A 14,046-nucleotide genomic window follows, 5' to 3' on the forward strand; every position below is an offset into this window, starting at 1 on the left:
AATCAGTTGCTGTTAGAGAACGGGTTCATAAAGAGTTTTCTCCATTTACACAACGGACTGGCAAGCTTTTTGTTTTTGTTGTTGATTTAATTTATTTATTTATTTATCTTTTTTAATGCAATATTTCAATTTTCATGAGTAACTGCTGTTTTCTCGTTAGGGCACACGTGTAGCGCCGATATATGTCCAAACGTCGAAAAATGTCCAAACGACGATAAATGTCCAAAAATTGACGATAAATGTCTCAATCGCCGATAAATGTCCAAAACTCCTTTAACGATAAATGTCCGAAAATTAACGAGGAAAAAAAAAAAAACAGTGAACAAACAAAAAAAAAAAAAAAAAAAAAAAAAGAAGAAAAAAAAACAAAAAAAAAAAAAAAAAAAAAAAAAAAAATGTACTCACATTCTTTCACAATTCGCAAACAAATTAGGTGCTCATAAATGTCCAAAAATCGGGGTTAACGATAAATGTCTAACTTTTCATATGTTAATTTGTAATTTATTGTATTGGATACAACTGTAAACAGTCTATCCAACTAACCCGTGATTTTACCCTCTGGTTTTTTACCCCCGACGTAAAGTGTTCATCATACATTATTGTGCATGGCCAGTTGCAGATCCGGATGGGGCGCATGTGCCTTCTTAACTCACCGAAGCAATACGTTTTAGCATTGTTTGTTGTTCTTCCAATATTTTGTGCCCCATATAGCGTTCCATTGTCCGTCCGAGGTGTCTAAGTGTTCCGTCCCGAAAAGTTTTGTGAACGGTATTAATAGGGGCATGTGGACAGAGTTGCATATTCCTTTACTGTCCCAAAGTGGTCAAAAGTAAGAAAAATATGCAACTCTATCTGGCAAACAAAAAGCAGTTAACCTGTGTAAACCATGTGAGCTAATCAAAGACGTTAAAACTTGCTTTGACAGTTAAAATCTGACCTACTTGATTTCAACAGCGAACCCCAGTGCAGGACCCCTTGACAGGATCTTTTACGCCATTTGCTTGTCGGGGGTATGGTTCGACAATGGTCGTTATAAGCATATTACGCAACACGTTTTAAATGGTTTTGTTGACTTTTCTCTTTAAGTGCTGCGAAGACCGGTCCTTTTCCATGCTACATTGATTAAAAGACATTTGTATTTGATTATTTACTCATTCTGTGCGTGGTGGACTGGAACGCCACTGCGAGGCCACCGCCTTTATAAATAACAGAGTTTTTGAAAGGCTATTACATGTATCCCTCCCAGTGTCGACCCAGATCAGTTTGCACGCAAATGCGTCACCAGATGAGGGTATTCGCTATTAAACACCAGTAATTGGTAGTTAAGGTTTTGTATGTCCATACAGTGTGGCACTATAAGATCAACCTACATGGTTATACATGAATATAATCTAATAATTATATAATCAAGTAAATGTTCAACTAAATAAGGGGAAGTAACTGCTATATATACATTTTACAGCTTCTGATTGGCCTATAAATATGTCGTTTGAAACAAATAATTATTTCGTGGGAACAAGATATTATCTCGTGGGAACAAGATAATTATTTCGTGGGGAACAAGTAATATCTCGTGGGAACAAAGATAATATATTGTGGGAACAAATAATATCTCGTGTGAACAAGATAAATAAAGGGACACCCATGTGTCACATCTGTGCCCCGTAATAGGACACTTGACGTAATAGTATGTTTTCTTGCTGTGCTGGTTGGATACCAAACATGTTACATTTATGAATTACTTATAATGTCAAATATTAAACTTAACAATATTAAATAAATAACACATGGCTGTCATTTTGCATTATGCTAACTGGTTACTAAAGCATTATCGTTTTATCAATACAGAGTTATGTAAGAGTTATGTCACCAGGGTGATATATGAAATATTCCCCGGAAATATATTCTAGGAGGGTGCTATTTCGATAAATACATTGTAGCCCTATGGGAGTTTTACATTGAAGGATATATTGAAGGTATAATAATATATAATTTAACACATGACTATCGGGGTGATAGAGGATATTTGTCAACACGAGAACTTGTATAATACACCGAGGCGCAGCCGAGGTCAAGGGTTGGCAATATCCTCTATCACCCCGACAGCCATGGTGTTTATTTATTATCATTATTACCGCAAAAAACCCTTTTAGGTCAGCAGTCTTTGCCTGAAGGGAAAATACAGATCATCACTTTACAATTATAGCGATTTTGATCTGTAAATGTTCGATATACACAAAAATAGTATATTGTATATAGATAAAAAACAAGAGACAGACAGACAGACAAAACAGACTAGGAAATAAATAATAATGAGTTATGTAAGAGTTTTGTGCTCCTAGGTGAATATAAGAAATATTACCCGGCGTTAATATATTCTAGGAGGGTGATATTCGATCAGAACACATTGTAGCCCTATGGGAGTTTTACATTGAAGGATATTATTGAGGTATAATAATATAATGTTTTAAATGACACCATCATATAGCAATTATATAATGTTGCTATTCGAATACTGTGTGTAATTTTTTTTTAATCTGTTGACAAAAAACTTTTAACATTTCTTCTCCATTCGACAAAACGTTATTTTTGAAATTATCACAATTTGTCAATGAATATTTTCATCTTTTAAACTGTTTTAACACATATATTAAAATGGTTTACACTTGGTTATGTCTTGGTTGCAACTTCGGTAATGTACTGATGTCATTTCTTACGGTCTTCTGTACCATATATCTGCAATTCTCGTACCAACAAAGGGCATCAGTACATAACCGAAGGTGCAACCAAGCATTGGCCCATCTAGATTCTCTTATAATATTGCGGGTTTCTAATATTAGGCCACTGAACCGACCAAAAATTCAGCAAAAGTCGTCTCACGCTTACAACATTTGGCACATCCTGCCATTATATCAGGTAAAATGTAAATTCTAGGTACGGTAAATGTTCACATAAACTGCACAACACTACTTAAGATGACATCTGCTTAAGACGTATCTCATTGCCGGATTTTCGTTTATACCAGTATCGCACTATCTTAACTTGTATAAGTAGTGGTAGATTTGTAAATATCCGTTAGTATATTATTTGTGAGTTATATATTATTTGTTAGGTATATTATTTTTCGGGGGGATAGTGCATGATACAGAAGACGCCCAGTTCCAGAGGCGACCCTGGTTCTTTTAAGTGCCCGGTGTAAAGCACCAGTACAATGCACCTTGGTTTAACTTATTTTTTCCCTTTTTAACAAAAAAAAAAAAAAAAAAAATAGTAAGATGGAGATAGACTGTATCCAACAATCAACTTTATTTTCAAATACATTTTTAAACTTTTTTAACAATCTCACAAGCATCCCGCTAGAGTCCCGGTGGTCGGTCGGGTGATCCAGGAACGACCGGGGTACGTCCGTAACTCTGTCAAGGCAACGTCCGGGATGATCAAGGGCTCTACCGGTGATTGTCCCGGCACTCTATCTGACCGTACCGGGGGCTCTGCAGGGATCATCGCGGGACTCTGCCGACATCATCCGGGGCTGTGCTAGCATGGATCTCTCAGCTTTTTATGATCTCTTTGATCGAAGACTTAACAGCGTTTGAATATCGTGTTATGGTCATCCGTCGTCCACTTACTATCTGCATTATCCGTAGTTTCAACTGGACTTTTGCATGGATGGCCCGGAGTTCATCCTGGTTGTTATTAGTATGGAAAATTGGGTATCGCCGTAGTGCTACCGGGGTTATTGAGACTGCAACAATATTTTCATCCCGGATCGTCTGGGGTGGTCCTGGGCTTTGCCGGGATGCTGGTGAGAACGCTACTTAAATCGGTACTTTTAATCCCTATGGAAACCTTTAATAACTGGCTGATGCATTACTGTTGATCATAGAAATAAGTGCAATTAACATATGAAAAGTTAAGACATTTATCGTTAACCGATTTGGACATTTATGTGCACCTAATTTGTTGCGACATTTTTCGTTAATTTTTGGACATTTATCGTTAAAGGAGTTTTGGACATTTATCGGCGATTGAGACATTTATCGTCAATTTTTGGACATCTATCGACGTTTGGACATTTTTCGACGTTTGGACATATATCGGCGCTACACACACGCTTTTTATTACTTGGGGACCAATCGCCGCTTTTCATGGAATGGCACAGAAGTGTCACTTTGAAGGTTTCATGATGACCGCCGTATGAACACATCTGCGGATGTTTCTATATTCAAAATTTTACTATTTCACGTTTAAATGTTGAATTCTGCTTAAGCCGGTGCTAGGCGTGGACGGTAGTATTGAACTTGACAGTACCGTCCATGAACAGGCTCAATGAAAACGAGCCTGCAATATTAAACAATTTTGTCGTTTTGGGCTTTCTTTAGGGATTCTTATTTTCTCTATTCTATTTATTAAAATGTGTCGTATAAATGTTGCATTTTAAGGTATTCATTCTTTCCCGCCAAAAAATTTCTAACATCGGTCAATATCTTAAAAATCGTTATTTCCGGAACGTTGTTTCTTTCACAATATTCGGTATTGAATATTTTATAACCGTATAATTGGAATTGAGTACATAGTGATAAAGGATGAGTCATTGTAAATAATCTCATGCCCAAGATTTAAAGAAAAAAAGTTCCGGAAATAACCGATTTGCTACGATCGGTGTTAGAATTTCTTTGGCGGGAAAGAATTTCAGTTAGACTACCTTAAAACGATTCACGTTGTTCTTTTATTTCAGTATCGTGCTTGGTCAAGACCAGAGGCCATAGATCAGGCTCCATATTCCCTTCAAGTTGGTGTTGACATTTTGACCTTCTTTGAAGAGTACTTCAACATTTCATATCCGCTTCCGAAACAAGGTAAAACACTACGGACTTAGCTCACTTCAGTCTCTAATCATGATCATAAAGTAGAAAACCGTCGCCTTATTTAACTTTTTTGGTTCATTATCGTATAAAAATCGGTATAAAGAGATGAATTACACATCTTAAAGTGCATTTCGGTGGGGAAAGGCGAATTTTAGCGCCTTGTCCGGTATATATACCGGAATACGGTATTTAGTGTCCCCAGACTTTATACACGTAACATATCTTCTATAATAAATTTTCATATTTTTTTTGCACGTGTTATCGACACTCTAAAACTATGTATAACACTGGTTATGGAAAGTGTAAAAATACGTTTAACTATGTTTTTGCATTGCATTTGTTGTGGAAATTCTTTAAAAGAACATGTTTAACTATGCTTGCTACTTGTTATGGAAACTCAAATGTTTTACACGTGTTAATGGAAACACTAATAAAACAAAAGCATGTCTCTATTTTTCGCCTTATTTTTGAAACTCTTAAGAAACTCAATTTTTTTTTGCATTCGTATTGAAACCCTAAAAAGTAGAAAGTTTTAATTGAGTTTTGTACGTGTTATGTAAATTCTACAATTGTCAAACAGTGAAATCTATGATGATGTTTTTTTAGATATGATAGCAATTCCTGATTTTGCTGCTGGTGCCATGGAGAACTGGGGTTTGATCACTTACCGGGAAACAGCCATGTTGTACGAGCCGGGTGTGTCGTCAGAAGGCAACAAGCAGCGAGTAGCCGTGGTCGTCTCTCACGAGCTAGCTCATCAGGTTCGAGTCTTTGCATTGAACATATTTGAGCCGCGCCGTGACAAAACCAACATAATGCGTTTGCGACCAGCATGGATCAAGACCAGCCTTATCCGCGAAGTCTGATCAGGATCCATGCTGTTCGCTATCAGTTTCCCTACTTGTTATAGCGTTTGTAAGCGAACAGCATGGATCCTGATCAGACTGCGCGTGGATCCATGCTGGTCGCAAACGCATTATGTTGGTTTTATCATGGCGAGGCTCATTTTTTTCTCAAATAGTCCGTTCTTTTTTGCCACATCCATTCAAAACTAATCCGATGGACTCAGTGTCTTGTATCCTAGATTCTATAAGTAATATTACGTCAATATGCCGCTAATAATAAATGATTTTTGTAAGCGTGCCGTGACTTCAAATAATCTTGTGATGATAGTTGAGCATTTGCCTAAATTTTCAACCTGTCCAGTTGTACACTTTGGAGAATAATGATCGACAAGAAAGTTTTTTTTTTTCATTTTATTATTTTACAACAACATATATTTTCATGATGTGACTTTGTGTACTCCATGTTTTTGCTCCTTAAAATGCAAGTAACACTTTGTGCATATTATATTATTTGGGGATACTAACGAGTATCGATTTCAAAATTGGATCTTCATGTCGATTAACAGTTGTGTTAATTTTTACTCGAGACGTTTGGTCTATTACTCGATTAATCGGTCACTCGTTGCTTTCACTTAATATTATTGTATCAACACTGTAAAACTTTATTAGATTTAAAATTAGAAAGTAAAACTGATTATAATTTATAACTGTTTTAGAATTCATTTTGTTTTTAATAACTATATATTTTTCTAAAAGGCACATTATGCCTCAGACACAAATCGATTTTTAGTTATTGAGAACGGGTAAACGTGATTTTTTTAATCTTAAAAATAATGGTTTTAGAGAAATGTTAGATGCTTGTTACTTGAAAAAAAGAAGTGATAAATGTGAAATAATTTGTCATAATAGCAAAATGTAAAGAAAATAGTATTTTGACTTTCAAAAAAATACTACTTCATTAAACATTGTACTTTTAAAGTTTCGCCAGTCTGTTCCTTTTATATAATTGCTTGTTTTACGTAAGTATGAATTTTTTCCTTCACAGTGGTTCGGAAACTTGGTGACGCCATCTTGGTGGGACGACCTGTGGCTGAACGAAGGTTTCGCCAGTTACGTTGAGTACATGGGCGTTGATGAAGTGCACCCGGATTGGAAAATGGTATACAATCGGAATAAAACTTTGAAATATTTAATATTTCATACGATACCTTATAAAAATTTAATTTGTGATTTGAAATAGTATTAAATTAATTCACACTACAAACTTTTATTAAAGTATCTGTCAAGTATTTCGCAACACATATCATTTGAAAACGAACATACACAAAAACACGCCTTTTCCGGTATTCGAACCCATAAAGGTTTAAAAGAAACTGAGTTGGTTTCATAGACATGTGACGCATTACTCACGAGACATGCCTTGTTGACTTCAGTTAAGGTGTGAAAGTTGTTCAACACTGTCAAAATCAGCGTTAAAATATTCAACGTGTTATTGTTCAAAACTGCATTATGTTTTATTTGTAGGAACCTTTGTTTAAGTTAATGTCTTACATTTTATTATTTTTAACGTAGGATTTAACTCAATACAGGATTGGAGCAGTACCTAAATCTTGATTACAAAATAGACAAATATCGTTTTTTTTTTTCGCCGAGTTTTAAAATTTTCATTCATTATCATGCATAAATCGGTGTGAAAAGAAGAATAATACCTGTAAAGTTCATTCCGTTGGGTAAAAAGGCAAGATTTTAGCATTTCATGATTCAAGCGCCTTGCCCGGTATATACCGGAATACGGTATTTAGTGTGGTGCTCCAATCTTTTTTTTAGTCTCACTCTATACAAATGTCTCTAACAATTCTTCATGAAAACTGATGAAAAGTTATCGCAGGATATCATTTTTATGTTATATATATAAAAAGAATTTGACAATTTACATAAATCAACTGTTTATATTTATGTTTTTATATTTTGTCAATGTGACCGTGCAAATGGCCGCCTCTTTTGGCAAGGGAGGTAAATATTGTAAACATAGGGAACTATAGGGTTTATGATTTTCCCTAAAGTCATGAAAATAAGACGGACAAGTTGTTATTAGATATTAAGCGTGGAAGGAATAACAATTTACTATAGAGATGTCATGTAATGAATTTCAAATGTTGATACAGTTTGAACAGTTTGTGGTGGAAGATCTACAGGATGTGTTCAACTTTGATGGACTGATTTCGTCACATCCGGTTTACGTTCCCGTGGCACATCCGGACGAAATCAATGAAATTTTTGACAGAATTTCATATGCAAAAGTAAACCAATCCGTCGTAGCACTTGCACGTTACTCCTTGCTCCTCGTGCTATTTATATACACTACATGTATATACATTATTTGCTTTACCTTTGTAATCCCATGGTTTTATATTAACCGGAAAGCTTTTGTTCTTATGTTATACAGATTAACCTCTGCAGAGCGATCCTCTAGTGTGCAATTTCCTCTTTACAACAACAGTATCAATTTCCAATAACTTAACTTTTCACAATAAATTTTCAAAATTTACCCCTCTATATAGCAAATCTCCAAAACAACCGAAATCTTCGTCTTCTAAGAGTGTTGCGTTGCAGGGGTTTCACTGTATTATTCTGACCCTTGGCATTCCTTCACATTGTTGCTTCAGCTGAACTATCAATATTGTGAGGTATAGACTTGCATTTCCAGCTAAGAAATTCTAAAAGTACTATAACATGTCTTTAGCATATTCCAGCGCCATTGTGGCCGTATTATTGAGTATAAGTATGAAAGTAACATACTGTAAATGTATATTGAGCTCTAACAATATTCGAATATTGTAAGGAGATTTTTTTTTATAAAACGTCAACAATGTACCTTTGGAAATCACTCGGGGAATCGCCAAGTTCGAAAATTATGTTACCTTTATCGTTCATAATCGTCTTAAGATGCACGCCAAGGGCGGGTTTAAGGATCTGGCCGTCTTTATTGCACAAACTACTTTAGTTTCACCGTATCCGGTGGCAGGGATGTGGTCTTACCCACAATATTGATGGTATCACCAGCTTCATGTATCCATTTTGTTGTTTTACAGAGTTCCCAGCACCATTTACTGATACCGTGATGTAAAAAAATGAATCACGTGCATCGCGTGACTGGTGGCTAAACCCCGCCTTCGTTCTGCTTGTATATTTTATCATATACACATCATAAATATATCTTTTCATAGTTTGATCAATTTGTCGTCGAGATGGTGCAGTATGTCTTTAATTATGACGGGCTTACATCATCACATCCTTTATACGTGCCCGTATCACACCCAGAAGAAATAAGTGAAATCTTTGATAGTATTTCATACTCAAAGGTTTGCATGACATAAGTATTTAATTTTATTTCATATTTAAATGTTTGCATCATTAAACATATTTGATAGCATTTTATATGCAAATGTTTGTATACTTATTTATATTTAACAAAAATCAAAGGTTTGCATAACTTACGTATTTTGAAATATTTTATATGCATATATTTGCATGATACATGAAAAATATAATTTATGTTTGATAAAGATTCAAAAGTTTGACTTAAGTACCTTTTATAGCATTTTATATGCAAATGCGTGCATACTTATTCATATTTGATAAAACTTCAAAAGGTTGAATGACTTATTTTTTTATAGCATTTTATATGCAAAGTTTGGCATATTTATTCACATTTGCTAATAATGCTGATGAACGTATTTGACAGCGTTTTATATGCATATATTTGTATGCTTATTCACATTTGATAAAAATTTAGTTTTTTATGACTTAAGTATTTGACTGTGTTTTGTTTTGTGCTGGTGGCCTATGAAGCAATAAAGATATTGTATTGTATTGTATTGTATATTGTATTGTATTGTATTGTATTGTATTGATGTAATAAAACGTTACTTTACAAATTAATCCTTTCATATGTCAAATGTTGTTTTTAGCTCGACTATGCGAAGTATATGGAAAGCTGTCCTACTCGCCCCGGCGGCGGCGTCGGCGTCCGCGTCCGCGTCCAGATTTTAGATTAAAGTTTTGGTGCAGTAAAATATTTTTCACTATAACTTTGTCATTTCTTAAGGTATCAACTTCAAACTTCAAATATATGTTCCTTATCATCAACCACATCATATGTGACAAGGTTCATAACTCTAGCACCAATATTTTCAGATTTATCTCCCCTTGAACTTAGAATTTTCCTTAAAAAATACTATTTTTTACTGTTACTTCCTTATTTCTTAAGGGATCAACCTCATACTTCAAATATATGTCACCTTATCATCATCCCCATCTTATGTGACAAGGTTCATAACTCTAGCACCAATATTTTCAGATTTATCTCCCTTTGAACTTAGAATTTTCCATAAAAAATATTTTTTTACTGTTATTTATTTATTTCTAAAGGGATCAACTTCATACTTCAAATATGTTTACGTTATCATCATCCACATCTTATGTGACAAGGTTCATAACTCTAGCACCAATATTGCAAGAATTATCTCCCCATAAACTTAGATTTTTTTACTAGAAAAATGTTATTTTTTATTATAACATTTTCATTTTTAAAGGTATCTACCTCAAATTTCAAATACTTATTCCTTATCAACAATTACATTTTATGTGACATTGTTGATAACTCTTGATGCAATATTTACAGATTTATCTCTCTTTGAACTTAGGATTTTCTTTAAGAAATATAATAACTTCTGTTCTTTTTAAGGTATCTACTTCAAACTTCAAATATATATTTCTTATCATTACACAAATGTTGTGTGACAAGGTCCATAACTCTAGCATGACTATTTCTAGAATTATTCCCCTTGATCTTGGAATTTATGTTAACAAATATTATTTTTTTACTATAACTTAATACATAATTATACATAATTGATTTTTCTTTCATAGTAATGTCCTCCTTACTGCGTCCAGTATTTTATTAGTCGAGCTTCGCTGTCTCCTGTGACAGCTCTTGTTTTTACTTTTTTAATAAATTCAATATTAAACAATTCAAAGACTTTATTACATATGTAATTTGATACATTTGATTACATTCTTTTAAATTTTTGAAAACAATTCTATTCACACATGTTTGTCTGATTTTATAGATATTTCTTAGCAAAGTTTTGCATTTCAAATTATATCTAAATTTTTACATAACTTAATGAGTAAAATAACCTCTCTTTTACTTCAAATATCACTTACTTGGGTGTTGTCTTACACTATCCAACCTTTCCACGGGACCTTTTAGCTTACTGCTTTAAAACAAAACAGTAAATTCTTTCTTTTAAATATTGTAGTAAATAGTAGTATTTCTATTTCATTAATTATGTCAGGCTTTCTCTTTTTGTCGTTTAAGTTAATTGTATATGCGAACTTAGCCCTTTCTCCTTTATGTTTAACTTGTTTGGTCAGCTAGCCTTGCATGCACAGTCACACCTGTTTTAAAGATCACCTATAAAGAAAGACCACTCTGCAAATAAGGCCATCCTTTAAAGACCTTACCTGGATTACACAGTAACCTCTAAATAAAGGCCCATTGTTTATAACGGCCAAATTTGGTCTCTCATTTCGTGTGGCCTTTCTTCTCAGGGTTGACTGTATAAATACATTTTATAAGATATGTAATTCGTATTTTTTTTATTGTACTATGACTTCTTCTATATTGCGACTTGCTTCAGGTCTGCGTGTGTGCAGCTTTAAAACTCTTACAATTCAAATGATTCGTTCAGAATAATAATGAAATTATCTTTTATCAATATTTAAAGCATTTTATAAAAGAATAAAGGGGACAAACAGAACAAACTGAACTTCATAATATTAGGAAGTTGATTGTTTAAACTTATCAAGATTTTAGAATCTTAAATAATCTTACATCTTACGTACATATAAAATGACATTACCCTTTTATCTTATTGCACAATAAAGGTTTAATTACTTACAATTCAAGTTCATGTTTTTTTTATTTAATTCATTTTATTATTTTTTTATTCATATCATTATATTTATTTCATGATATTATATTACAGGGAGCTTCCATTATACGTATGATGAGATTTTTCCTAGGGGACAGCACTTTTCAAAAGGGACTAACGGTAAGTTTAGACAAATTCATTTAATTTTCCGTTATTCATTATACATCATGTAATATTTTCGTTACTTTGCCGTCATACTGTATACTTAAATGACGTCATATTTGAAATCATAATGCCGTCTAGACGTTCCTTCCGCCCCGTTAAGTAGAACATTATGTATTTATAATTTGTTAGTGTTTATTAGTAAGCATTTACTAAATCAAATTTAATATGTACATGCTTATTAATAAACACTAACACATTTAATGTTGGAAATTAGTATAGGTAAGTGAATAAAAGTATAACATTTACACAAATTAAATAGGTCAAGAACGGCGCCAAAAAAAAAAATAAAAATAAAAATCAAACACTTATTTTTATAAACAGTAGATTTACTAGACTTATTCCCTGCAGTCTGGAGACCGCAGGGTATTGGTACGCGTTTAACTTTTGAGGCATGGAGGAGCACGTGACCTGTTTTCGGTACATGGAGGAGCATGTGATCTGTAAACCATACACGATTGGTTAATTGACATTTTCGAAAACCTGGCTAAATACCGTTTGTCGGTACGTTACGGAATTACCTCTAGTTGAATTAGTCAGAATTTTACCTAATTAAGAACAAAACACTATTACGTGATATTTCTAATTTTCTATAATTATTTTACCGTTTAAGGTGGAAAAACTTGAATGATGTATTTGAAAATTATCATTGTTTCTATAATATATGTATCTCAAACTTTAAAAACAATAAATTGTTTATACTGAAAATCTACAAAATTAAAATATTCGTTGTGGTATCTGCCATAATAAATAGAGATATTTTCTGCGTAAACTTGTGTGTTTACTTTATTTATTTTTTTTTGTTTGGAATTATTCATAAAATGGTAGGCCTATGTAATCATTTTCTTCAAAAGAAATAATTGTTTTATGTTCGACCTTCTCCGGTCATCAACGGTCATCAGTTTCCAAAGACCTTCTTCTATATTGATCGATTATTGTCAACTATATTCCTGATACAAACGTTTTATTTATTCCCCTCTCCCAAAACGATGTTGAAAATAGTTAAATGAAATATCTTTATATCATTGAAAATGTTCCCCGCAGGAAACCATTTTACTTGTTAATTGTTTGACATTGTTTAAGCTATCTTGTATAGCTAAACCTATCCCTCTGTATTTTAGAGATACTTAAACAGTTTACGTTATGGCGCTGCTTTCCACGATGACCTTTGGTTTGCCCTCGGCAACGTAAGTATATTCTTGCACATCCCGTTTAAGATAAGTCGCGTGCGTTAAATGACGTAATTTCTGCCCGTTTATTATTTTTTAGAATGTCGTCATTTTGCCGTTAACAATGAAGATGTAGATGAGAAAAATGTGCTAAATGTTAGTTTTCGTTATTTTTTCCAAAATTGTTATTATTGCAATTTCCTAACCTCGGCAATGCTTCCTGCAAAACTTCTTCGGAAGCCGCCATCTTTTTATAACGTGACTGATCTTCTAATTCTGAGATTGCACTCGATCTGCTCAATATATTTACATTAGTAAAACGGACGATTCATTTCCAGATCTTCTATTTTTAGACACGAACGTCACTGACACGTTATAAATAGCTCTCGGGACACTGCTTTAAAGAAGGTTAAACAGTGATTTCATTTATTTTTTTCAAGATTAAATTACTGAAATACTTAGACTTAGTTTGAAATTAGGCAGAATTGTCTTTTCCATAGGAAAAAAAAAACAAACAAAAAAGCTGAAGGCCTCTATAACGCTACTAACGTAAGTTCTTCATCACCGGCACAGTTTTATATTTTACAGCAATCACTGATTGAAAATAGTTTGGTACATAATGTCAAGGAAGTCATGGACACATGGACCCTCCAGATGAATTATCCCGTTGTCAAGGTGACGTACAACAGTGCTGGACAAATCACCATTTCCCAGCATAGATATTTGCAGGACTACAACGCGACTGATCCGGGAAAATATACGTCACCCTTTGGGTAAGTCTTATAAAAGATTTGTTTTTATTAAATTGGTTACAAATTTGCAAGAACATATTTTGAAATGCATTTTTAATAGATAGAGGATATTCAAGTTTTTTCTATAAATACATGATTTATTTTCATCGAGTGGTATGAAAATAAATATTTCATGAGTGGCGGTAGCCACGAGTGAAATATGGTAATTTTCATGCCACAAGATGAAAATAAATCATGTATTTATAGAAAAA

The 14,046-nt window shown here is 33.5% G+C and overlaps 1 protein-coding gene across 1 annotated transcript in view; it reads left to right on the top strand.

Annotated features, from left to right (window-relative positions):
- The window catches only part of LOC132713457 (aminopeptidase N-like), a gene marked incomplete at its 3' end in the record, with an annotated part of 57,067 nt that extends 43,263 nt beyond the window's left edge, over positions 1-13,804 (top strand). Inside the window, 8 exon segments of the mRNA XM_060696065.1 lie at positions 4,739-4,859; positions 5,475-5,629; positions 6,759-6,872; positions 7,879-8,013; positions 8,941-9,075; positions 11,767-11,832; positions 12,996-13,061; positions 13,632-13,804. Coding sequence (XP_060552048.1) covers positions 4,739-4,859; positions 5,475-5,629; positions 6,759-6,872; positions 7,879-8,013; positions 8,941-9,075; positions 11,767-11,832; positions 12,996-13,061; positions 13,632-13,804 — 965 coding nt within the window.
- Between the last annotated feature and the right edge of the window lie 242 nt (positions 13,805-14,046).

Source organism: Ruditapes philippinarum, unplaced genomic scaffold, assembly GCF_026571515.1.
Source record: "Ruditapes philippinarum isolate M1 unplaced genomic scaffold, ASM2657151v2 ctg5092_1_1_1_1, whole genome shotgun sequence".
In the NCBI taxonomy this organism is placed as follows: domain Eukaryota; kingdom Metazoa; phylum Mollusca; class Bivalvia; order Venerida; family Veneridae; genus Ruditapes; species Ruditapes philippinarum.